Source organism: Furipterus horrens, unplaced genomic scaffold, assembly GCF_987537825.1.
Source record: "Furipterus horrens unplaced genomic scaffold, mFurHor1.1.pri manual_scaffold_4, whole genome shotgun sequence".
NCBI lineage: Eukaryota > Metazoa > Chordata > Mammalia > Chiroptera > Furipteridae > Furipterus > Furipterus horrens.
In genome coordinates this window covers 53,629,435-53,655,518 of record NW_028327174.1, presented here as the reverse complement: position 1 = coordinate 53,655,518, position 26,084 = coordinate 53,629,435, and the positions used below count along the sequence as shown (strand labels likewise).

Below are 26,084 nucleotides of genomic sequence, written 5' to 3'. Positions count from 1 at the left end.
GAAGAGGGTAAAGGGGGTCAAATATAGGATGACAGAAGGAGATTTGACTTTGGATGGTGAGCAACACAATGCAATATATAGATGATGTATTATAGAACTGTACGCTTGAAACTTCTATCATCTTATTAACCAATGTCACCACAATTAACTTTAGAAAAAAATTTAATAAGTAAATATGAATGAATGAATATGAGTAAGTGAGTCGAGGATTTCTCAGAGCCACATTTTACTCCCCACTGGTAAAGGAAAGACTAAGGCAATCTGAACACTTTGAGATTAGAGTGGGTTTGTGGGTCTATGGAGTGAAGCAGGAGCTGCAGGACCTGAGTATTATGAAGAACCCTAAACCACCCTTCCACTCAGCCTATGGAGCCAAAGAACTAAGAGTACAAAAAAAAGTACAAAAATAAATGGGACATAGGCCCTAGAGAAAAGTCCAAAATAATCAGATTTTGCCCTAAAATTATGTTAATGTTTTTTCTACTGTTATGAGCTGAGTATGTGTGTCCCCCCAAAATCCATATATTGCAGCCCTAAACCACAATGTGGTGGTATTTGGAGATGGTATCTTTGGAAGGTTAGATGAGGTTGTAAGGATGGGGCCCTCATGATAGAATTAGTGCCCTTATAAGAAGAGACCAGAGATGTTGCTTTTTCTCACTCTCCTCCGTGGGAGGACACAGTGAGAAGTTAGCTCTCTACAAGCCAGGAAGCAAGTCCTCATCAAGGAATTAAATCAGCCAGCACCTTGATCTTGGACTTCCGAGCCTCCAGAAATGTGAGAAATAAATACCTGTTATGTCACCCAGCCTATGGTATTTTGTTATGGCAGCCTAAGCAGACTATGACACCTACTTCCCACAGAGTCCATAGTTTGGAAACACTAAGTAACAGCCTACAATAACTGGTACATCAGCTTCTTCTGTTATGTTTGTAAAGCACCATCAGAGCACCTGGCACATGGCAGCCACTCAGTAAATACTAGCCATTATGATTTACTGAGAAGCATCTTGTTCTATTGGAAAAGCTATGGGTTTTAGAAGAGATTGGTCTGAGAGACCTTGGTTAAGTGCCTCTAGAGTTTCAGTTTCTCTATCTGTAAAATCTGAGAGCACTGGGCATGGTTATTGTGATGATTCGATGGGTGAAGGAACCCTCTCACATAATAGGCACTCAACCAGTGATAGCTCACCAAAGCATTCCAAAAGTCCAGGACCAGCTTCCATTAAAAGTTTATTATGTATTAGGCACTGGGCTAGATGAAGAAATACCAAAATTAGGAATTTTACAAAAGAGAATAAGACTTTAAACTTAGGAAATAGGAGTTAACTGTATTCTCAAAACTCCATGGTTCAGGATCTCACAGCCTCACTCAGGAGTATTTTTGACCCTTATAACTGTCACTCCCAAGAGTCTTCATAGTATTATTCCCCTTGTTTAAAAAAAAAAAATCATCAGTGATTCCTAGTGGGAATCAAGTCCAAACTTTTTAACATGATGTATGGTTAAGAAAACACTATCTGATATAAAACATTAAGCCCCAAATCCTAGTGCTGTAGCAAACAGAAATTGAGTTATTGGTGAAGTGATTAGCAGGTAGTTCTCTGCCAAGCGGTGATTAAGGGAGCTAGATTCCTTCCAACCTGTGGCCCCACCATCTTTAACATTTGGCCTTCAAGTTCACTGTGCCTGAGGTCATATGCATCAAGCCAGAAAGAAAAGAACATGAAGGATCTCCTTTGAGAGATTTTCATGGGCCAAGCCTGGAAGTAGAACAAATTACCTAAAGCAGGGGTCCCAATCTCCAGACCTCAGACATCTGGCCTCACAGCAGGAGGTAAGCTTCAATGTATTGCTTTTGAATCATCCCAAAACCATCCCCCACCCCCAGTCCCTGGAAAAATTGTCTCCCACAAAACTGGTCCCTGGTGCCAAAAAGGTTGGGGATCACTGACCTAGAGGGAAACTGAAAAATGTGGTCCAGCTAAGGCCCTGGCTGGTTTAGCTCAGTGGATTGAGCGTCGGCCTGCGAGCTAAGTGTCGCTGGTTCGATCTTCCAGTCAGGGTACATCAGAGAAGGAAAACTCTGACTCCAAAAAACCTCCGCTGCCTTGCGGCATACCTCTTCAGGGGAAAGGCTAAGGGAGTAAACCCCGACAGAAAATCCGGAGCTGGAGTCCCTAAGGCGGTTTGACGTTGTAGTCAACACCGGCAACTCCTGCGGCGCACCTGAAGCCAAGCTGTATTGACTCCGTCTTTCCCTTGGACCCTTCAGCTGCGAAGAGAGGGGGGGTCTGCTGCATGGGCAACAGCAGACCCTCCATATCACCCTGCCCAGGCTCTGTAGCTTCAGCTCCACTGGAGAGGACACTCCAGCGTCATCGCAAGATGTCGATTCAACACAGGAGGAGACAGATACCGTGTCACTCCCGAGTCGGACTGCACAGCCATTCTCGGCGGTGCAGATAGACTCTTGAGAAGCTACACCATCGTCTCTCAAGACGGACGGCTGCCGACGACGACGACGGTCCAGCTATGTGTGTAAGAAAAAAAAGGAAAGAGATTCTGATAAACTTATAGTAGGCTCTACCTCACCTGGCGTTCAAGATTCTCCACACTCTTACACTTACCTTTCAAAATTGATACCATTTACCTTTCACACTTCATACTATTTTCAGGTTATTGGTTAGCATTGCTACAATAACAACCAATCCCACGTCTCTGTGACTTACAGCAAAAAGTTTTATATCTCACTTATTTTCATGTAGGTTGTGGGCAGGATGCAGCTCTGCTCTATGGGTCTTCTGATTTAGGGACCCATGTAGAAGGAATAAGTCTCCTGCGGAATATGCCCATTCTAGTGCCAGGGAAGAACAAGAAAATGAAACTCACATGCTCAAATGTGGAATGAGTCACATCAATTTACATTCCATTGGCCAAAATATGAAACATGATCAAGACCAAAGTCAGAGAAATGAGACATACTCCTTTTACAGGACATACTGCACGTCACATGGCAATGAGCAAGGAAGGAAGTAAATAATTTCAAAAAACAAATCAATCTATTACAACTGCCATCTTCTATGACAGACATTACTAATTAATCCCAGAACTCTTTCCTACCAAACCTTTTCAACACAACATTTCAAGCAGTCATTACCAATAATCTGAGTTGGGGGGGGGGGGGGTTAAAATTGATGCACTGTTCTTTTTTTAAAATTTATTTATTAATTTTAGAGAGAGAGAAGAAGGGAGAGAAAAAAACATCAATTTAATTGTTCCACTTATTTGTTTATTGGTTACTTCTTGTATGTGCCCTGAGTGGATATCAAACCCACAATCTTGACAACACTCTAAACCACTGAGCAACCCGGTCTTGGCCTTGATGTGCTATTCTTAAGTGACCTCCTACACTCCAGTAAACATTACATATTCCCACCTCTGATTCTTTGCTTCAACCTGGAATAAACTCATCCTTCCTAGACCTTGTCCTGCCAAACTATCCAAATCCAATCCATCCTTCAAATATCTATGTATTCATTCTTTCAACAAAATTTAATGAATACCTAGCATAGTATATTTTCAAATGACATATATTTGTCAAATGAATCTGTTTCACATTATCTTATGCATGCACATAAATACTCAGTGAACATTTGCTCCCTGATTAAATAATACCATGGTTCAGTTCCTTAGAACAATGGGATTAAGTATCACATACCAGGAGTTTCTGGGGTGGGAGTATGGTGTACTGACTACTGCCTACTCTGGTCTACTGACTACTTGATCCTACCACTTACTAGTTAAATGATCCTAGGCAAATCACTTAATTATCTGTGCCTCAGTCTTTATCATATGTTAAAAAGGGGGGTAGGGCTACTACATAAGGCTATTACTGTTTTAAACAGAAAACCTTTTAGTATAGTTTAAACATATCATAAGCACCCAATAAATGAAGTTATTATTTTTAGCTCCAGCTAAAACTGAGAATGAGTTTTCTTCCAAGCATTTATTCTGTGTATAAGACATAAACCAAGAACACTTGTGACTTTGGTCCCTGGACAGGCCTCACTCCCCCGACTTTTTTTTTTTTTTTTTTTTTTGCATATCTTTTGTTTTGGGCCTCACTCTTAACTTACCCCAGGACCTTGAGCTCATCCAGTGGTTTGTAACTCATAAATCCTAATTACACAGACGTGTCTCCTTAATGTTTGTGAAGCCCAGTGACACAGCTAAGTGTTGGAGATCTTCAGATGAAAGGCACCCAGGGGCAGACACCAGACACCCTCTATTCAGTCATAAAAGCAAAATACTACCAAAAAAAGACTTGGGAAAAGCAGGCACCCAGGAAGAGCACATCAATCCTTAGACTGTAATCCTCTGATCCAGACATGGAGAGAGAGATCACTTAGAATGCCTCAGACTACTTGGAGGGTCCAGGAGGGCAGAATGCCCAAGTCTTTGATGTAACTTGGGCTGTGGGAAGAGTGCGAATCTTTCACCTCTCCTAAATAAAAACAGGAGCAACAACATGTATTGTTATCCTGATTAATTTAAGCCAGTTAAAAGGCTTAGAAAAACTGTCTCTTCTAAGTGGCTTTTGAGTTGTACCCAGTCCTGAATTATGCCAGCCTTCATTCTTTTACTTCACCTCCTTCCTTCCACACCCACCCCACCCCCTCAGGCAATGGACCCTCTTCTTAGACCTAGAAGTCACCCTAGGGGAGCCCTCTCCAGGAATGTTAGTATTGATCTGCCCAACACTGAAACCGTCAATTTGGACAAAAAAAAAAAAAAAAAAAAAAGCTGTGAACACCACGTGGTTTTTACAGGGGCTGTCCCTGAGGTTGAAGCAAATAAGAAACTCCTGACACAGCTATTAGTTTCCCATCCCTTAAATGGCAGGTAGCTGTGATGTAGTGGGTGAGAGCACTGCACTTATAGTCATGCAATCCTGGTGTTCTACCATAACTGATACTTTAGACAGTTCCTTAACCATCCTGAGCTTCAGTTTTTTCCTCTGTAAAGTGTGGGAAAAAATACTATCTATCTTACAGGTTGTTGTTAAAAGCAAACGAGTTAAAGTATCTGAACTAGTCCGGCCCACTGTGAAGTGTGTATTACAAAGCGGGCGTTAAAGCCGTAATTCCTCCCCCTCCCCCAACAAAACACGTTACAAACCGGCAGTCATCACTAATACAACCTGCCCCTCCTAAGGAATCATGGGCTGTGAAGTCCTTTGATGGCCACACCCTCGTTTGCTGTCATAGAAATAAGAACTACGTCGCCCAGGATGCGGTGGTAAGGCCGCCGCCACGACCGCGCCTCTACCCCGCCCTCCTTGCGCATAGCCTCCTGGGATATGTAGTCCAAGATCCTGGCCGGCTCACCCGCAGAAGACCGTGGAGGAACCTCAGGCCCCAGAAGTCCTCGCGCCCACTCTTCTCCCTCCCCTCTCGGAGTCGGAGTGCTGTTTTTGTTGTTGGTGAAAGGTGAGGGAACAGCTGATCCGTCTGTGGGGTAAGAAACTTGGCCTAATTTGGGGGGTGTCTTTTGGGGAGCCACCCTACTTTCCAGGCTGTGAAAGAATAAGCTAAGGGGACTGCAGAAGGGGGCTGCAGGAGTGTTTGGGTTTTAACACGTTCCGTACTGGAGAAGCCACCCCCACTCTTTTGGGAGTTCCTGGTCTCAAGGGGGCCCTGATCAAAGGGGTACCCCCTCACTGTTCTCACCTTGCTCTCTGTCCTTCTCTAAAAAGCTTGATACGCTTAAGGAGTTTGGTGGGGAGGTTGAAATCTTTGCTCATTCTCCCCCATGCAAGGCTTGTCCCTCACAAACCTTCCCTTTCCTCTTACCACCCCCACACCCCTTGCCAATTCGAAGGCCTTTACTGCTGTGACTCGCTGGGTAAAAACCTCCCAAGACGTAGAATGTCAAGGAACTCTAAAGCCCTACAGAGTGGGGTGATGGTACCCCACCATGCGAACACCTCAGTCTGACTACACACATACACCTTAGGTCCCCAGAGCTCTTTGAGGCCTGTGGAATGTTTCCAACTGTCACGGATGTTATTTGTGGCAAGTATTTGGGATTCCCAGGCTTAGATCTTTGGGATAATTTACCCCCCCCCCCCTTAGAAAGCCAGAGAATTGTATTTGGAGAAAACATATGGACTAGTTTTAACTAGAGATTTTTAAGAAGAGATGAAAATCCAAAGAAACCTCTTTTCCTCAATTTAGTCTCTATTTTGGAAGTAAAGGTTGCTCCTTTTTGTAGAGCTGGCCCACCTTTCCTCCCTTTAAAGTTCCTGCTCCACTTAACATTAGCCTGGTGTGGGTCTGTGGTGTTTGGGGGAGTGCACATGACTAATGGCTATGGCTGATTGGAGGCAGGCAGCTGTGACTGACACAGGGTGAAGATTAGTGGGCTAGAGAGGACGAATGGGGAGGGCTGTGGAGTCCTCTTGATTCTTATTATTATCTTTCCTCACCCCTCTACCATATTTTCTTATTTCCTCTCCCCACCTAACTTGGAACACCTCTTCCTCTCAATTTCATCCTATAGTGTGCCTCCAACTACCAATCCAAGCAGATGGAGAAATTCAGCACTTAAAATTGAGGCCAAGGGGAGCAGAGAGAAAATGGGGAGGGAACTACTGGAGCTCAGTTACATATAGTCAATCCAGGAGATTTCTAGTCCTGCTTCAGGATAGACCTGCAGAAAAGAAAGTTAGGTGCTTTTGGAACTATCTCTTTCTTCTCTCAACATTATATATACATTTCCCTCCCTCAGGACTCCTTACTTCCCACCGTCCAGTCTGTCCTCTGCCCAGGGGTGGGGCTTTCCTGGCTTCAGGCCCCCACATTCCATCTCTCCACACCACCACGTTCCTGCTGAGTGTTTCACTCCACCCTTGTAGCTGCCGCCTCCAGAATTCTTCACTTCCTGGAATAATGAAGTTGAGGACAGAACCTGTCTTTCCTTATGTCCTGCTCCCTTCCTCTTTATCTCTTAGATGAGAGTGGAAACTTTTTTTTTCTTTTTTAAATTCATGGGGTTACACAGCTCAGAGAAGGGGAGAGATTGTGAGCTCAGGGACCTGAGGATTGGGCCATGGCCCTGCCCCAGCCATATTTTAGACCTGAAGATGTGATCATTATTTTTAGAGATTAGTTGCTATTTTCAGATACCATAGTCATTCCTGTGTACAGTTGGGTCAACAAGCTCAGAAGTGCACAAGGAGACCTGCTCAGAATGAGGGGGCCTCACACCTCGGTTGAATTTTTTCAAAATCTTCACCCAGGTGCCTGTTTGTGTATTTATTTATTTATCTTTTTTTAGATAGAGGGAGAAAGAGAGGGAGAGAAACATTGGATTGGTTGCCTTTCGTAGGCGCCCTGACCAGGGACAAACTCATAACTGGGTATGTGCCCTGACCAAGAATCAAACTTGTGACACTTCAGTTTGTGGGATGATGCCCAACTAACTGAGCCACACGGGTCAGGGCCTCAGCTGAATTTTTTAACTCAAGAGCCAGAAGATGTGGGGGATGAGAGGTAGACATGGCGGCTGAAGAATTTGGAATCCTCAAGGATGTTAAGAAGTGAAAAAGGAGGGACTGAAAAGGCAGAGCCTGGAATACTGAGACTTAATTAGTGGTGCAGTGGAAAGGGAACAGAAATTAGAGAGATCTTAACTCTAGGAAGAATATATGACTTACAGTGGGTATAGTGTGAGACAGGATGGGGGCTTATGTCCTGGCCTCAGGGATTGGATACTAAATATGACTCAGGTATATTGGCAGGGGTTGTGGGTAGCAGGAGATGGAGTTGAGGGGAAAAAATGGAGTGGAGAGACTTTAGGTTATTAACCCTTTGTTTCATAGGAGGGCACATATCTTGAGGAAAAAATGGAAGAATCGTCACTAAGCCGGGCACCATCTCGGGGCGGAGTCAGCTTTCTGAATGTGGCCCGGACCTACATCCCCAACACCAAGGTGGAGTGTCACTACACCCTTCCCCCAGGCACGGTGCCCAGCGCCAGTGACTGGATTGGCATCTTCAAGGTATTCCTAGAACCCCTTTTGGCTCAGGTTTATGGGCCATGCGTTGGTTGGAGTAAGGGGAATGACTGGGTTCTTGGATTCTCAACCTTATGTTGATAAAGAAGAAAAAAAGATGTCACAGATTACAGAGACCATCTATAAAGCACAGCTCATCTTCTCCGTATCTTATCCTTTCTCTTTTGACATATTAGCGTCCCCACACTTTCCTGTCTTTCATCATCCTTGTCACTGAAACACCATCCTTCCCTCCATCCCATTCAATCCCTCAGCCCTTTCTACCATCTATAGCTGGTAGTTCCGTCACCATATGCCTCTCTCTCCTTGGACTCTCACAGGTGGAGGCTGCCTGTGTTCGGGATTACCACACATTTGTGTGGTCTTCGGTGCCTGAAAGTGCAGCTGATGGCTCCCCTGTCCATGCTAGTGTCCAGTTCCAAGGTACAAGGGAAGATAGAGAACCAGGAGGGAGAAGGCAAAGGGAGAGAGGTTTGCAAAAAGGAAGTGAGCTCAGAGACATAAAAGTTAGGCACAGAGAATAAGGAAAAATAAGTGCAAGTAAATAAAATAAGAGATATATACAACAGGCTCAGCAGACATGGGGCTATCACAGAATGAAAGACTTAGAGATGGAAGAAACTATAGATTGCAACTAATCCCACCTCCTACCGAAAGAAGGAGGAACTAAAGGGTAGGGAAAAGGGAAAGGTGGTGTCACACTGAAAAGAAGGTGGTCCTTAGATTCTAAAAGACCTGGTTTCAAATATCAGCTCTAATACTTAAAAGCTGTTTGACACTGGGCGAATTACTTAACCTCTGTGTATCTTATCTTAACATTAAAAGTGTATACCTGGTCTATAGGGACAATAGAAGGATTTTAAATGACATAGGAAAAACTGTTAGCACAGTGCCTAGTACATGGTGGGCACTCAGTAAATAGTAACTAACATTATCATTATTATTGTTATTGAAGAAGATAGGTTTGAAAAAGAGAAGAAGGAAAGAACTAAACGTAAAGCGGGGAGAAGAGTATCCCAAGGAACAGAAATAGTCTATGGAAGGTGGAGAGGAGAGAAAATAGAATCTGGAACAGTGAATAAGGGCCAGAGTCAGAGAGTGTGGATAATAAAATACACCAAAGGGACCAGCTGGGCACTGGAGGGCCTGGGATCATACTGAGGTCCTGGGTCCATCCTTTTTCCCACAGCCAGCTACCTGCCCAAGCCAGGAGCCCAGCTCTACCAGTTCCGATATGTGAATCGCCAGGGCCGGGTGTGTGGGCAGAGCCCTGCTTTCCAGTTTCGAGAGCCAAGGCCCATGGATGAACTGGTGACTCTTGAGGAGACTGATGGTGGCTCTGACATCCTGCTGGTTGTCCCCAAGGCAACTGTGCTTCAGGTGAGAACAGAGCTTCTCCTGGGCACAGGAGTGAGAGGATAGCATTGCAAGGGGCCCCTTCCCACTGCACCCTCCCCTTAGCTGTAGCTTTAACTGGAGACCTCACTGGGAGTTATACAAAGTCTTGCCTTCAAGCAAGTCACAATCTAACATAGACAGACACAAACATGTAGGGCAGGGAAGCAAGCCTCCACAAGCCACCATTACTCAAGATTTCATAAGAACTTTTTGAGTGCTCCTTTTTCAAGTGGTACATCCTGCCCTAGACCCTAGAAGATGCAAAGGGTCAAGGGAGACCACTCCAGGGAAAGAATGACCAGAGGAAAAGGAGGATGAGACCCATTTCAGGACATGTGAGGAGTGAGAAAAGCTAGGCCTCCAGACCTGCGCCATCAGATAATAAAGGCACTACCCTCATGTGGCTCTTGAGCACTTGAAATGTGACTGGTCCAAATTGAAATATACTGTGTGGGTAAAATACCAGATTTTGAAGACCTAGTATTAAAAAAAAGTGTAAAAGATTTATATACTTTTTTATATTCATTACATGTTGAAATACTATTTTGGATGGACTGAGTTAGATAAAATATTGTTAAAATTAATTTCACCTGTTTTTTTTTATTTTATTTTATTTTATTTTTTTATTATTATTTTTTTTTATTTTGGTTTTTCAATTACAGTTGTCCCCTTTTCCCCTAATTTCTCTCCCCCACCCAACCCACCCCCTCTCCCGCAATCATATCCCTCCCCGTTGTCCATGTCCATGAGTCTTTTATACGGGTTCTTTGACTAGACCCTTCCCTTACTTATCCCCCTTCTCTCCCTCTCCCCTCCCCCCTATTGACTGCTATTCTGCTCTTTGTTCTATTTAGTTCCTTTGTTTGTGTTGTTCTTTAGTTTCCTGTATTAGGTGATATCATATGGTATTTTTCTTTCTTTGCCTGGCTTATTTCACTAAGCATAATTCTCTCTAGTTCCATCCATGTTGTTGCAAATGGCAGGAGTTCCTTCTTTCTTTCTGCTGCATAGTATTCCATTGTGTAAATGTACCACAGTTTTTTGATCCACTCATCTACAGATGGGCACTTAGGTTGTTTCCAGCACTTAGCTATTGTAAACAGTGCTGCAATGAACATAGGAGTGCATAAGTTTTTTTTGAATTGGTGTTTCAAGATTCTTCGGGTATAATCCTAGTAGTGGAGTCGCTGGTTCAAAAGGCAGTTCCATTTTTAATCTTTTGAGGTAATTTCATACTGTTCTCCATAGTGGCTGCACCAGTCTGCATTCCCACCAACAGTGCAGTAGGGTTCCCGTTTCTCCACATCCTCGCCAGCACTTGTTGTTTGTTGATTTGTTGATGATGGCCATTCTGACTGGTGTAAAATGGTATCTCATTGTGGTTTTTATTTGCATCTCCCTGATGGCTAATGATGTTGAGCATTTTTTCATGTGTCTATGGACCTTCTGTATGTCCTCTTCGGAGAAGTGTTTGTTCAGGTCCCTTGCCCATTTTTTAATTGGGTTGTTTGTTTTCTTGATGTTGAGTCGTATCATCTCTTTATATATTTTGGAAATCAGTCCCCTGTCTGTGATGTCATTGGCAAATATGTTTTCCCATCACCTGTTTCTTATTAGTACTTTTGTTAAGGGTCTACTAGGAAAATTTAAATTGTATATGTGGCTTGTATTATTTTTCTATTGGACCAAATAGAGAAGAACTGAGGAGTAAAGGCAGATGTTAGCAAGGAAGATCCTGAAGAGAGGTAAGGACTAGGGCTAGGTGGCGAGGAAGTATACTCTCCAGACAAGAATACAAGCCTGAGGAAGGCTCAGAAGAGAAGAATGAATAGATTGTCTTTGATTTAGATAAATTCCAGCACTTAGAACCCTCTAAACACATGGCATCAACACAAGAATAGAAAGAAGTTGTTTATATCTTACATTAGAGATGTGTAAGCCCCTGCACCATGTTCTGTTTTTACATTCATCATCCTCATTACAATTATCTTTTTTTAAGTATATTTTATTGATTATATTGTTAAAATAGTTCCAGTTTTTTCCCCTTTGCTCCCCTCTGCCCAGCACCACCACTCCCCCAGCAATCCCACCCGCCTTATTACAATTATCTTAAAACATCCCACACTAAAGAATCACTTCCCAGATGAGGACACAGAGATTCAGAGAAGTTAAGTCACTTATTCAGAGTTATACAGCTCATAAAAATTGTATTAGAGATTTAAATTCAGTGTCTAACTCCAGAACCAATAGGTTAAAATCAAAGTAGCAATCTCTTTTGTCTGTGAGGTCATTCCACCAGTGGGGAAACATGAAAGGGGGGTGGGCAGTAAGCGTGCCAGGAGTTGGTGTCTGGTGGGTGATGCACAGGCCGCAGTAGCCCCCTAGCCCACCGTGCATCCTATGCTGATAAAACTTCCCAGACCTGAAGTGCATCTGACAGTGATGGGAATGGGACCTTGGAATGGGTGCTTCACAAGCATACCTTCTTCTCATCCTGATCCCTGTAGAACCAGCTGGATGAGAGCCAGCAAGAGAGGAATGACCTGATGCAGCTGAAGCTGCAGCTGGAGGGGCAGGTCACGGAGCTGAGGAGCCGAGTACAGGAGCTCGAAGCAACTCTGACAACTGCCAGGCAGGAGCATGCAGAGCTGACAGAGCAATACAAGGTGGGATTTGTGTTGGGAGCTGGATGGGGCCTGGCTGCTCACCCAAAATCTGAACCCAGTGAAGAGGGTGAAGGGGAGTTGTTAGTGGGTGTTTAAGATGGTTCTGACATCCAATAAATAGGTCTAAGGTGTAACAAGTGGAATTAAACTTAATATGTTAAGAGATATGTTTCAGATTTGTAAAAGACAGTTCTCCGAACACAGGAATGCTGAGGGAGGGTGGAGGTGGCTGTATTCACTAGTAAGGGAATTTTCCCTTAGTTTCTTTTCCAAGGAAGGTTACTAGGTATGGGGGTGGGAAAAAATTCTGGTATGCTCCTCCCAAGCCTTTGCTCCACTCTTTGAAATGAATCTCAACTTTTCCCTTCTTCTGGACAACCTTAATTCCAGGGGCTTTCCCGGTCCCATGGGGAACTCACAGAAGAGAGGGACATCTTGAGCCAGCAACAGGGAGACCATGTGGCACACATTCTGGAACTGGAAGATGACATCCAGACCATCAGTGAGAAAGTGCTGACAAAGGAGGTTGAGCTGGACAGGTGAGGGGGCCTCCTCCACTCCATTACTTCCCGTCTTTCCTGTGACCCTGGAACCCCGGCCTCCTGCTTCAGGCAGGCAAGCCTGCTCTGTCTCAGGTGGTTTCTCTTTCCTTTCTCAACCTCACTTAGGGTTTTTCAATTACTGAGGATATCATTTTCTGCCCTCTCATTTTTTCTAAATTCTGTATTTCTCACCTTCAGAAGTAATCGCAGTTACCATTTAACATGGAGCAAAGGCTAAGCAGGAGCTGGGAGTAGAGGACTTGAAAAAAGAGAATGGATAGAACAATCAACACAAGATAAGAGAGGATGGATTTCAGATTTTACCACAGCAAAGAATAAAATTAGACTTTGTTCTCACTATTAGAACTGGTGATTCATGAACGTTATGAAATCTCTCCCCTGAAAAAAGAATAAGTTGTATATTTTTAGCATTGAGAGAAATGTAGGGTATTTAAGAGGGTAAGTAAGAGAAGATCACTACCTCAGCCTCTTTTACTGTCAGACAGCTGTCATTTTTTTATCTCTCTTGTGTTGATCCAAGCTCTACCATCCTATAACTTTCACCCTTTGGTTCTGGTTTAGACCTCTGAGTCTTGGGTACTTGGGGCTTAGAACTTGGCTTGGGAATTTGAGCATCCCAGAGAGAAGTGGAGGCCTGGGCCTAGAGGAGCACCAGTAGAAGAGCTCAAAACAGACGTTAAGCCCTTCATTCGTTCTCTGGTGATCAGTCGGTTATCTGACATTCTGTCCCCCCATTTACAGGGTTAGAGACACAGTGAAGGCCCTGACTCGGGAACAAGAGAAGCTCCTTGGGCAACTAAAGGAAGTGCAAGCAGACAAGGAGCAAAGCGAGGTAAGGGCTTAGGGATGGTTTGCTTTCTCAGTTGTTCATCCAGAGTTTATTAAGTCCCTTCTGAGTGCTGGGCACCAAAGGGGATAAATATGTAAAGAAACATTGTGTATACTCTCCTAGGGAACATAAGTCATATGCATAAATCAAGATTAGTCAAAGGGGAATATAACAAGTATCAACAGAGAAGTGGAATAAAGTGTTATGATGCCCCACAGAGGTGAATGGGAGCACATCTTGTTAGCGACATTAGAAAGGACTTTTAAAAGGGGGGCATAAACTAGCTTTTAGTATTTCTAAACTTTTGTAGCTACCAAACCTTTCTGCCCTATCCTCCAATGAAGTTTTTTACATCTTAAGTAGAACCTCACTGACTAATAAAAGCAATATTTTATTATAAGTTTATTTTTATAAATTCAAATTATAACATTTACATATAAGGTAATGAAAGCAATGAGGTAATTTTCATGGCTACCAAACTTTGAAATTGGAGGTTATGGATGACTGTTCTGTCAGCTTCAGCAACTAATGTAGTGCTGTATTTTGTTTTACTTGTACAATATTGAGAACACCTTGAGTCACACACAAGTAGGTGCAAATTGATAACAGTTTTTTAACTGTTCACCTTGCACTTGTCTTGTTCTTCACTTCAGTAGAAGATACAATAGAAACTTTATTCAGAGGTTTTCACAAAGATGAATTAACCTGGAAGCATATGTCCTTGGTGATCTCCAAAGTTTTAACCTATGAGTTTGTACGTTTTTCACATAATTTTTAATATTTTTAAATATTTGAAGTTTAAGTCAAATATTTGCAGAATCTCTAAATGCCTTCCTCAGAACGCTTGGCCTTTGTGGAAGATTGTTTGAAAACCATTTGCTCTGAAGTGAAGAATAGGTAGAATTTGAGTAGACAGAGGTGAAGGGAGACCATTCTAGGAACATGAAAACATGAGCAAAGGCTTAGAGTCCAGAACACTTAGGGCAGTTGAATGTGTGGGTGAAGAATTTGAGATAAGCCCTGGTCAGGTTGTAGACAATCTTGAGTTTAATCTTCATTTTGTAAGCACTGAGAGGCATTGATGACTTTCAGGTAGGAGATGTGTACTCAAAGGTTAATCTGATTGCCTTGTGGAAAATGAGCTAGTTGTGAGGTTTTTCAGTATCTAAGCAAGAGATGACCAGAGCCTGATTGTGGCGATAGTAGAAAAGAGAGAATGGCCATGAACAAGATAGCGGCTGGAGAAGCAATAGGCTTTTCTGTAGGCTGCGACAGAGAGAATAGAGCCAACCATGGCACCAAGGTATCCAGCTTCAGTGACTGGGAATTAGTTTGAACCACGGACAGAAATAAGAGTAGGAGACCTAGGGTAGAATGGGAAGTAGAATATGCTGAGTTTGCAGGGCCTGGAGGACATCTAGACTGAGTGTGTTTTTTTGTTTTTGTTTTAAGGTTTTTTTAAAGTATATTTTATTGATTATGTTGTTACAGTTGTCCCAATTCCTTTTCCCTTTGCTCCCCTCTACCCAGTAACCCCCTTCTCTCCAGTAATCCCATCCCCCTTAATTCACGTCCATGGGTCGTGCATATAAGTTCTTTGGCTTCTCCATTTCCTATATTATTCTTAACTTCCCCCTGTCTCTTTTGTACCAATCAATCATGCTTTTTAATCCCTGCACCATTTCCCCATTTCTCCCCCTTCCCACTCCCAGCCGATAACTCTCCAAATGATCCCCATACCTATGATTCTGTTCCTTCTGGTTTGCTTAGTTGGATTTTGTTTTTATTTTTTAGATTCAGTTGTTGATAGTTGTGAGTTTGTTGTCATTTTAATGTTGATAGTTTTGATCTTCTTTTTCTTAAATAAGTCCCTTTAACATTTCATGTAATAAGAACTTGGTGATGATGAACTCCTTTAGCTTTACCTTGTCTGGGAAGCACTTTATCTGCCCTTCCATTCTAAATGATAGCTTTGCTGGATAGAGTAATCTTGGTTGTAGGTCCTTGCTTTTCATCACTCTGAATACTTCTTGCCAGTCCCTTCTTGCCTGCAAAGTTTCTTTTGAGAAATCAGCTGATAGTCTTATAGGCACCCCTTTGTAGGCAACTCTCTGCTTTTCTCTTGCTGCTTTTAAGATTCCCTCCTTATCTTTAACCTTTGGCATTTTAATTATGATGTGTCTTGGTGTGGTCCTCTTTGGGTCCAGCATGTTTGGGACTCTCTGTTCTTCCTGTACTTGTATGTCTATTTCCCTTGCCAAATTTGGGACATTTTTCTTCATTATTTTTTCACATAAGCTTTCAATTTCTTTCTCTTCCTCTTCTCCTTCTGGCACCCCTATGATTCGGATGTTGGCACATTTAAAGTTGTCCCAGAGGTTCCTAAGCCACTCCTCATTTTCTCAATTCTTGTTTCCTCCTCCTGTACTGGTTGACTGTTTTTTTCTTCCTTATGTTCCAAATCATTGATTTGAACCCCAGTGTCCTTCCCTTCACCATTGGTTTTGTGTGGATTTTCCTTTGTTTCATTTAGCATAGCTTCACATCTTCCTTTCTGCATTTGCTGTACTTAAGCATATCTGTCAAGTCTGTGAGCACCTTTAACACCAGTGTTTTGAACTCTATGTCTGTTAGGTTGCTATCTCCTCATCGCTTAGTTCTCCCACTGGAACCTTGATCCATTCCCTCTTTTGGGCCATACTTCTCTGTCTCCTCATCTTGACAGGCTCCTGGGTGTGTTTGTCTCTGTGTCTTAGGTAGACCTATGGCACCTGTTACATTGTAAGAGGCGGAGCCTTAGGTATTCATCAGTGACCCATTTCACCACGTTGTGGCGCTATATGTTGGGGAGGGGTCAATGCTTCTTGCTCAGCACTCGCCCCTTTTCCCGGCATTTCTCCCCTTTCCATATGAGACTGGCGCCCCTCTAACTGTTGCCCTGGCCGTCGTTCCCAGATTGGGTGGGTTTGCGGACATTCTAGGACCCTGGGGGCCCTTTAAACAAGCGGACTCTGCTGAGAGACTGGCAGCTTCTTCCTCCGCCCCAGCTCCCAATAGTTTTCACAGTCAGAAGCAATGAGGCTTTATTTTCCCCGGCGATGGAAACATAGCTGTGCGGTCTGGTCTGGTGCTGGGAGCGCTCCCCAGGTGTCCCTCCCTACTTTTTAAAACAAGTGACTGCGCTTTCCGCTGGCCTGCTGCTTCTGCCGCTGCCGCCACCACTGCCAAAGCCACACCACTTCCTCTCTGCCCCGGCTCCGCCCGTCTTACTTGCTGGCTGAGTATTTCTTCTTTATTATCTTTATTTGTTGGACTTCCATGCAGCTCAATTTTCTGGAACTTCTAATTGTCTCTAGTTTTGAGATAGTTGTATTTCTTCTTAGTTGCGGAGGGAGATGCAGTGTGTCTACCTAGGCCTCCATCTAGACTGAGTTTTGTTTTAAAAGAAAAAGTGGGGTCCTGGCTGGTGTGGTTCAGTGGATTGTGCGCCAGCCTGCAAACCAAAGGGTTGCCAGTTCAATTCCCAGTCAGGACCCATGCCTGGTCTGGGCCTTGCCCCTGGTTGTGGGCATGTGAGAGGCAACTGATCGATATTTCTCTCCCTCTCTTTATGTCTCCCGTCCCCTTTCTAAATAAATAAATAAAATCTTTTTTAAAAAGACTTTATAAAAGAAAAAGTGGGGAAGCAAAATGGGACATAGGATACCTGGCTTTGTGTAAGACCCCAGGCTGTGACGCTGGTTACCTCACTTTGGGACCTGGAGACAGATTTTCAGGATTGAGTCGCTTTGAACTGAGAATTCAAGAAGTCTGGCAGGAGCTGAATGCCTGAGTTTGTGTTAAATCTGAGGAGTTGAACCTCAACCTCTTATCACAGTGGTTCACCTCCCTAGGCACCCCAAATACATATACTCCTTTCCTTACCTGCTCTCTGCCTCCATCAGGCTGAACTCAAAATGGCACAACAGGAGAATTGTCGCTTGAATTTGGAGCTGCAGGAGGCCAAGGGCCGGCAGGAGGAGCAGGGTGCTCAGACCCAGCGTCTGAAGGACAAGGTGGCTCAGATGAAGGACACCCTAGGCCAGGCCCAGCAGAGGCTGGTGAGTGGAGCCCTTAGGCAACAAGAAGTAGAGAAGGTTCAAAGGGCTAATTGTAGAAAAGTCTGGGGAAAGACATGCTAAAGACTAAACAACCCAATCCTGAGTTCTAATGCAATGTGGAGTAGAGGGAGCCTAGTTACTACCTTCCTGGTTCGCAATGACTCACTGGGAGCCCTGGTCTCCATCTCTTCCTTTTTTCTGAGGCTGAGCTGGAGCCCCTGAAGGAGCAGCTTCGAGGAGCCCAGGAGCTTGCAGCCTCAAGCCAGCAGAAAGCTGCCCTTCTTGGGGAGGAGTTGGCCAGCGCAGCAGGAGCCAGGGACCGCACCATAGCCGAGCTGCACCGCAGCCGCTTGGAAGTGGCTGGAGTCAATGGCAGGCTGGCTGAACTCAGTCTGCATTTGAAGGAGGAAAAAAGCCAGTGGAGCAAGGAGCGGGCAGGGATGCTGCAGAGCATGGAGGTAGAGGGATGGGGGGACCTGGGAGGCTCATAGCCACTGCCCCCACCTCTTATGTGGTCAGATGTCGTAGGAGGAGAGAAAGGGGAGAATTGAAACCTCAGAAGACTTAGGGGTGGGGAGGGGCTGTGAGGGAGAAATACCTCATTGTCCAGGCATGGCCCATCCCTAAATAGTGTTTCCCAACCCTGATATCCATAGCACCTTCCATGGTTACCATCTTGATTCAGAAACATTTATCGTCCTAGGTACCAGACCCTGCCCTAGTGCCCATTACTGATTAGCAAGGCACCTTGCTTTCAGGTCCCTTCCTTCATTCACGGGTTAGGGGGAATGAGGAAGGCAAGAAGGGGAAATTGCTCCTAAAACATTCAATTAAATAAAGGAAGGGTCACAGTGAGGGATGGTGCCATTGCCAAGGGTGTCCCTTTTCCTTCACTCTCTCATTTTCCTTTTTGGCCATCTCCCAGGCAGAGAAGGACAAGATTCTGAAGCTGAGTGCAGAGATACTCCGACTGGAAAAGGCAGTTAAGGAGGAGAGGACCCAGAATCAAGTGCTCAAGACTGAACTAGCCCAGGAAAAGGATTCTAGCCTGGTAAGGCACCCAGCCACCTGTGAATCCTGGTCCTGTGGCCTCCTGAGGCCAGTACCCCTCCTTCTGTCTTAAGTGTGAGCTCAGAAGTATATGGTGTTCACATATATGTTGGTGGCACACTTGCACACCTCCTAGGCCTCGTTGGTTGGAAATACACAGTGTCCCTTTCTGCTCTCAGGGCACACATTATTGGCCTAGTAATGATGACTTAGGAGAATTCTAGTGTCTCTGCTATGCCCCTGCAGCCCAGCCCAAGGCATCCAGGTCCCCACTCAAGAGCCAGAAACTGAACTTCCTGTGGCCAAGAAAAGGGCCTCATGGTTAGTGTTGGGGCAAGGGGGGAACAAAGGCACAGAGAGACATGATCCTAGGTTGTTCGGTTGAGGTTCCAGAGCCCGGCCTTTTTGAGGTGCATTCTAGGCTCCGGGTTCGATCTGGCCCCTTTCCCTCAGGTGCAGTTGTCAGAGAGTAAGCGAGAGCTGACGGAGCTGCGGTCGGCCCTATGTGTGCTACAGAAGGAAAAGGAGCAGTTGCAGGAGGAGAAGCAGGTGAGAATCTAACTCAGGCCCCCTGGTCGCCAGAATTGAGGGTTAGAAACTTTGTGGCTTTTTGTCATCCCTTGGCTTAGAAACTGGTATCTCTACGAGGGCCCAGAGACTAAAAATGGGACCATGATCAGTTGATTTGGCAGGACAGGATGATTGCTGGGGGGAGGCGGTACGTAGTGCTGGAAGGAAGGCCCTTGGGAAGAGGGAGATGAGGATCTACCTTAGGCTGCTCCACCTTTGGCCAAGCTGTCTAATCCTCAGGAGCTAGAGAAGGTTCTGCAGGTCAGCAAGATGGGCATCTTCCCAGCCTGTTGCACCTCTTTCCTCCCCAACACCAGGAACTGCTAGAGTACATGAGAAAGCTGGAGGCCCGCCTTGAGAAGGTGGCAGATGAGAAGTGGAACGAGGACGCTGCCACAGAGGATGAGGAGGCAGCTGCAGGGCTGAGTCTGTACACCCCCAATCTTGTGACACCTCTTCCCTGCTCCACCCTTCCCAGTTGGGGAAAGCTCCATGTGACCCCTCTGGGAGCTGCCTCTGCCTTCTGTTTTGCCTTTTTCCTTTGCAGACTCTGGCCCCTGTCTAATTTAACTGCATCCTTTATGCAAAGGAGTCAGAGATGATCCAACAACACGTCATTCTCTCTCTGCCCGCTCCCTCACCTACAGGCTGCCCAGCAGCACTGACAGACTCAGAGGATGAGTCCCCAGAAGACATGAGGCTCCCACCCTATGGCCTATGTGAGCGTGGAGACACAGGCTCCTCTCCTGCTGGGCCACGAGAGGCTTCTCTCCTAGTCGTCATCAGCCAACCAGCTCCCATTGCTCCCCACCTCTCGGGGCCAGCTGAGGACAGTAGTTCCGACTCGGTGAGCAGTGAAGAAAGACAGGGCAGGGGCAGGGAGCAGTAGGTAGGGCCAAGCCCAAGTGGTCCAGCCTCCAGAGCAGAAAGACTTAGACATACGGGACTCTCATTTTTTTCTTGAGGGAGAGGAGGCAGGCCCAGCCTCTCCAAGGCCACCCAATGGATACTATCCCAAACGCAATCCCACCCAATAGCCTCACTACTGCTAACCCCTACTCCCCACACTCACTCTCTTCTTACCACCAGCTCCCTTCAAAACATTTTTCCTGCCCCACTTTTACTACAGGCCTCTGTTCTCTGTCCCACTGTGTCCCCCATCTTGGAGCACTACCCCAAAACCCAACCTATCTCTTTGGTGCCTAGGAGGCTGAAGATGAGAAGTCAGTCCTGATGGCAGCTGTGCAGAGTGGAGGGGAAGAGGCCAACCTGCTGCTTCCTGAACTGGGCAATGCCTTCTATGACATGGCCAGGTGAGTACAAAAAGGCGAGGACAGGAGGGAGGTGGGAGAATGCCAGCAGAAAAGACATCCAGGTGAACAGTGCCCCTGTCCTTCCCCCAACCTCTCTCTTCTTGGCCCTAGCCAAGAAAAAGAGACATTGGTGTGGTTACTGCAAAATTATCCATGACTCTAAATCCCAGGTGCCTTCAGGTAATCCCGCCCCTCAGCTTATCAACACGTGCACTCAGAGGTCCTGCCTTTAACTGGCTTCTGTGTTGTTCTAGCACCATCTTCCGTGTAGCCCAAATTGCCCTGCATCCCCTCTCTCCTGCCCCTACCCCTTCCCCAACCACCAGGTAGGTACCTAGGCTCCATGAGAGGAGGAAGGGAAGTAGGTGACCAAGCCCCCCAGGGACAAGAACAGAGAGGAGACTGGGATCCAGCATCCATCTGGCCACCCTGAGATGCTGTCTCTCTTCCCTGACTTCCTGGGGGACCCTTTGAGTGGTGAAGCCCAAGGGGTGGGAGATTCAGGTATGAGATTGCCCCCTCTGCCTTCCTTTTCTTCTGCAGGTCAAGAGGGGAAGGCAGAGGGAAGAGAGGTTTTATCACGTAGTCCCCAGCTTTGCCTGGATGTGAGATGGGCTCAGGGCAGGGTGGGGGTGTTGCTGTCATCCTTCTTGGCTGGAGCAGGAAGATGAAGGACGATGTCAGACTCATTTTCAGCCTCATTAGGCAGCAGACGGAGATGGAGGGAGGAGAGCAGGAGGTTGGGGGATGGGCTCTGCACTATAGGGACCATGGGGGACTGAAGAAGGAGGGCGCAGGGATCTGGGAAACTAAGGACTTCAGCACTGTGGGGAGAGAGATGCTGAGGAAGAGGCTAGGAGAGAGAACTTCCAGAATGCTGTATTAGGAACAAGGGAATCTGGGGACCCAGGTGTGTGGGTCCCTCTCCCTGAGGTCTGCAAGTCAGGAAGGCAACGGAGCACACTGACTCCCTTCTTTCCCCTTTGTCTCTCTTTAGTGGCTTTGCAGTGGGTCCCTTGTCAGAGGCCAGCACTGGGGGCCCTGCCACCCCCCCATGGAAGGAGTGTCCTATTTGCAAGGAACGCTTCCCAGCTGAGAGTGATAAGGATGCCCTAGAGGACCACATGGATGGACACTTCTTCTTCAGCACCCAGACCCCCTTCACCTTTGAGTGATCTCACCTCTCCCTAGTACAAGCACAAACACACACTTACACACAGGCACACACTCATTGCAGACACACAGTTAGGTCCCATGCCTCTTTTCCAACACAATGGGTTCAATGATATTCTGTTCCCTAAGAACCGCTCCTGTGTGCCGTTTTTATCCCAGGCTGTCCAACCTCGTCCTCTCCTGCCCAGCTCTTTTGTTCCAGGCAGGGGTCCTTCATGGAAGCAGTGGCTGAATTTACCCCCTGGAAGTGGTTTTGGAAGAACCAGGATGGAGGAGGCCTTCCCCAAGGGGAACAGAATCAGCCCCTCCTAGCCCTGGTTGCTTCTGTCACTCACACCAGCCACCGCACAGACCACCACCACTGCACACGCACATTCAAGTGTGTGCATGCCCAGTCTCTGGTGCCCCAAAGCCACTCCCTGGGGCACCCTACCCCTCTTATTTGGGGTCTGTGTTTGCTCCCCTGAGTTTCTTCTGGGGTCTGCATTGAGGCAGCAGCATGGACATCATGACTTCTTCAGGTCTCTCAGTTCTGAGTCTCATTGGTTTCCCTCATTACCCTCCCCCATTGCCTTCCACATCCCACCCCAGCCTTTTTCCATAACATTAGGTATTAAGTTTGGAGGTTTCTTTTGTATTTTTGAGGTTTTCTGTACTCTTGTCTCCTGCCCTTCCCTGCCACCACCCTTCAGTGTCCTCACATGGAAAGAAAGAATGCATTGTGCCTTCTGTGAGGGATGAGGGAACAAATGGTCCCAGGTTCCCATTTCCAAGCACTTCTTCCCACTCCAGGTTTCCCCACAGCAATAAGAGCTTTCCCCCAATATCCCTCCCCCACCTGTAGTTTGGACAAATATATTTATATGGTATGTACAACTCTTCTAATAAAATGTGTTCTTATCATGAGGTGTGACTAAAGCAAAAAACATCCAGACACCTGGCTTAGACCTTGGTGGAGGGGCAAGGGAGGGAGGAGACTCCAGGTGGCTTTATCCCATTCTGCCTCCTGCTGTGCGGGCCACCAGTGGGAAGAGAAGGGAGGAACCTTTGTCTCAGGTGGAGGTCTGGCTTGGGGAATACTGCAGTGGGGGAGGGAGCAAACTGTGGGTCAGTGTCTTGGGGTTTAGTCTCAGGGTGGGACGAGGGTACAGGGCCAAAGTGCATGCCTTAGAAGGCAGGGGAGGTTTCCGCCACTCAGACCACCCTCTATAGCAGCCATCAGTGTACCCTGGGCCAAAAGACAGGCATGAGTCCTGTGAAGAGTGTACACCTTTGAGAATCCACTTCATAAAAAATGCCCTAAGCCCCATGCCTCTAGAGACTATTTGGTATTCTTCCCATCTCTGCCTCCTTCTCTTCCTCTGTTGCCATCCTCACACACCCATGCACACACTGACTCCACAGTCATGAAAACACATTCATCCACTCTAACCAGCTTCACAGGCTAGACAGACAGCATCATAAAGCATTTATTAAGGACCTGTGCTCAACAAGGCTCTCAGGAGTACCTAGTGCAAGCCATGCCCACAGCTAGCCCCTTGTTCATCCCCGTAGCTCTCTTATCATCCACCCTTCATTCCCTTCAGGGCCCCTGGGTGGGCCACTGCCACCCCACCATTCCCTCTATCCACCTGAAACCCTCCCGTCCGCCCCCCTTCCAGCCCCACCTGGATGACATCTTAACATCCTTCCTTCTTCTCTCACATCACTGTCTCCTAGCAACCTCATCTAGTTCCCTGAATCCCTTCCAAGGAAATTAGAGATAATGGATCTCTCCTCTCTCCATCTCAACTCCTCTTTATCGATCCTCCTTTAATGAAAGTTAATTATAACAATGATTTAATTAATAGAATCCCTCTCTTCCTTTATTGCTTCCCGTATTACGACTATTAATAAATACGAGCTGGGCTGACAGAGGCATCCATCACCTGCCTGGGATTTCCCCCATCCCTCCTTATCTCCTCCCTTATGCCCCCTCCCACTCGTGGCCTATAAACTTACTGGGGTAGCGGGGGTTAATCAGAGAGGAATTATGAGCCAACATCCCCAGCAGGAGGTGCATTTAATGAAATCACTTGTGATTTATGTCTGGGGGAGGTTAGGAAGAGAAGAATCTGGAACCCAGATATCCTGACTTCCAGAAGGGTGGCCCCCTAGTGCAAAAGAGTAGGAAGGAAAATGGAAACAGGAACCCAGGGCTCCTACTCCCACCCCACAGCCCTTACCAAGGCACACACACCCACAGGAGCCACGTGGGTAGCTGCACAAGGCCATTGGCACCGAGGCTGCCAAACTAAAAGCACTTAGGCAGACTGCAGCGTAGCTTTCATTCTTTCCCACCTCCAACACTTGACATGGGTCATTCTCACCCCCTTCCTTTCTCCCCAGCCCAGTTCTGCTTCACCTTCCTAAATCTGCTCCATGCCTCCCCTCCTCCACAAAGCTCCTCCCCAGTTCCTCATCAGACCCCTCTATCCAGATATCTAGAGCCCCAGCTGCCCCTTTCTCTGCCCTTTGTATGTCTCCTGATGTGCAATCAGTGCCTTCAGGCTGGGAGTTCCCCAGGAGTTTAGAGCCATTTCTCTTGTCTACCCCAGAATACAGATTGGCCTCTGATACACAGAGCTCAGGGAAGGATAACTGACTGCATGGGTAGGGAGGGAAGATACCTGGGTCCCAAGTTGAGTTCTTTCTCCAACTTACTGTGTGGTATTTGGCAACTCAGCCTTTCTACTCATTTCCCTTCTGTAATAGGTCATCTTTCCCCTGCTTCCCAGCATCCATGCAGAAACTGATGGACCTGAATGGACTTGAGAGACTGTGTGAGAGAAGAAGTTAGACCAAGAAGTTGCAAATAGGAATGTGAATGTCAATATTTGGTAGGAGATGAGTGAATCCAAACATCACTCCCCTCTTACAGAACCTCAATGGCTGCCTGTTGCCTATGGGAATGTGAAGTACAGACTGTTGAGTGTGCCAGTCAGGGTCTGCACTATCTGGCCCCACTTTCCATTTCCCATCCTATCCAAAGGAACCCCGGAATTCCAGTTTTACAGAACCATTCCACAGAAATAGGCACTACTTTTGCATGCCTCTGAACATGTGCTTTCCCCTCAGTTCAAAGGACACCTCCTCCATGAAGCCCTACTTGACTCCCTTCAGTTATCTTCTGAGATACCACATAGAGCACTTTGTAAAAACACAGTACATCATGTTTACAAGTTACAAAGCTTCCCATGGGTCACAATATAGGGGATGAACAATAAATAGTAGTTGTAAGCCAAGCATGTGCATTCAGAAGGAACAAAGTGTGCAAAGACATAACTTGCTCAGAAATCTAAACACTGAGATAGGAATGCAGAGTAAGGATCATACATGGTGTGTGAAGTGAAACAGGAAAGAAGGACTAACAGACATTTACTCAAGCATTCACTCAACAAATATTCATTGGGTGCTCACTATGTGCTAGGTGTAGTTTTAGGCACTGGGAAACAGATAGGAATGCCTGCCCACATGGAGCTTACACTCTATTGACAGGTCATGAAAGTCCAGAAAAGCCAGTTAGGAACCCACTGTAATAACCCCAGGAAAGAAATGGTGAGCACCAAACTTAAGCTGTGTCGAAAGGAAAAAGAGTCAGAATTCTTTAGGATGCAGAATTAATGGGACATGGTGATAATTAGATATGGAAAGTGAACAAAAGGAATCAAGTTGATCCCAGTTTTCTGGTTTCAGTGACCAGATAACCAGTGATGCCATTCATCAAATAAATAATACAAATGGAGAAATATATTGACCTGAAAGATGATTGGTACAATTTTGTCTTGTTGAATTCTTAATGTCTTTCAGACCTTCCAAAGCAGAGAGAGATCCAGTAGGTAGTTGGATAGATATTTTAAGTTCAGAGCTCAAGAGAGTTTGGAACTGGAAATAGAGACTTAAAGGTAAAGGTAACGAGAGTGGAGAAAGATCACCTACGTCTCCCCCATGTAGAGTAAAAGGGTAAGAGGGCCAAGGGCAGCACTCAGGAGATCAGCAATGAGGGAGGGAAGTATAGAGAACGCAGAGTCATGGAAAAGACAGATGGATCAGCCAGAGAGGTAGGAAGGCATTCAGGAGAGATGAGTCAAGGAAAGAGATTAGCAGCAGTATGTGTGGCAGAGAAGCCAGGGAAATGACTCCTGGAAATCACTGCATTAGCAGCCAGGAGGCACCTGGTAGCCCAGCAAGGCACTTAAAGGAGAGTATTGCAGGTGGAAGTTATTGTGTAGCAGGCCTTCACAGGACCTGAGATAGAAACACAGTTCTGATCTGTAGGATTAGGAATATGTCTCTAGACTCA

General features: G+C 46.0%; 1 protein-coding gene across 2 annotated transcripts; it reads left to right on the top strand.

Moving 5' to 3' along the window:
• Nucleotides 1-5,438: 5,438 nt before the first annotated feature.
• On the top strand, nt 5,439-22,648 carry CALCOCO1 (calcium binding and coiled-coil domain 1). Of its 2 annotated transcripts, XM_090273296.1 has the most exons (16): nt 5,458-5,520; nt 7,342-7,423; nt 7,886-8,065; nt 8,401-8,503; nt 9,270-9,460; nt 11,986-12,144; nt 12,535-12,683; nt 13,449-13,539; nt 17,481-17,636; nt 17,840-18,094; nt 18,562-18,687; nt 19,140-19,235; nt 19,574-19,682; nt 19,904-20,103; nt 20,463-20,569; nt 21,567-22,648. In XM_090273296.1, exons 3-16 carry the CDS (start codon nt 7,910-7,912, stop codon nt 21,742-21,744), a joined length of 2,076 nt encoding a protein of 691 aa, XP_090129422.1. In that variant the 5' UTR covers nt 5,458-5,520; nt 7,342-7,423; nt 7,886-7,909; the 3' UTR covers nt 21,745-22,648. The 2 variants fall into 2 exon arrangements, with proteins under 2 accessions (XP_090129420.1, XP_090129422.1); XM_090273294.1 differs by lacking the exon at nt 7,342-7,423 and having other exon boundaries at nt 5,439-5,520.
• Nucleotides 22,649-26,084: the final 3,436 nt, after the last annotated feature.

Coding starts and splice junctions, on each gene's coding strand:
- CALCOCO1 (XM_090273294.1), top strand. CDS start 7,910: ATGGAAGAATCGTCACTAAGCCGGGCACCATCTCGGGGCGGAGTCAGC. Junction 12,684..13,448: donor AAGGAGGTTGAGCTGGACAG/GTGAGGGGGCCT, acceptor CCCCATTTACAG/GGTTAGAGACACAGTGAAGG. Junction 20,570..21,566: donor GCCTTCTATGACATGGCCAG/GTGAGTACAAAA, acceptor GTCTCTCTTTAG/TGGCTTTGCAGTGGGTCCCT.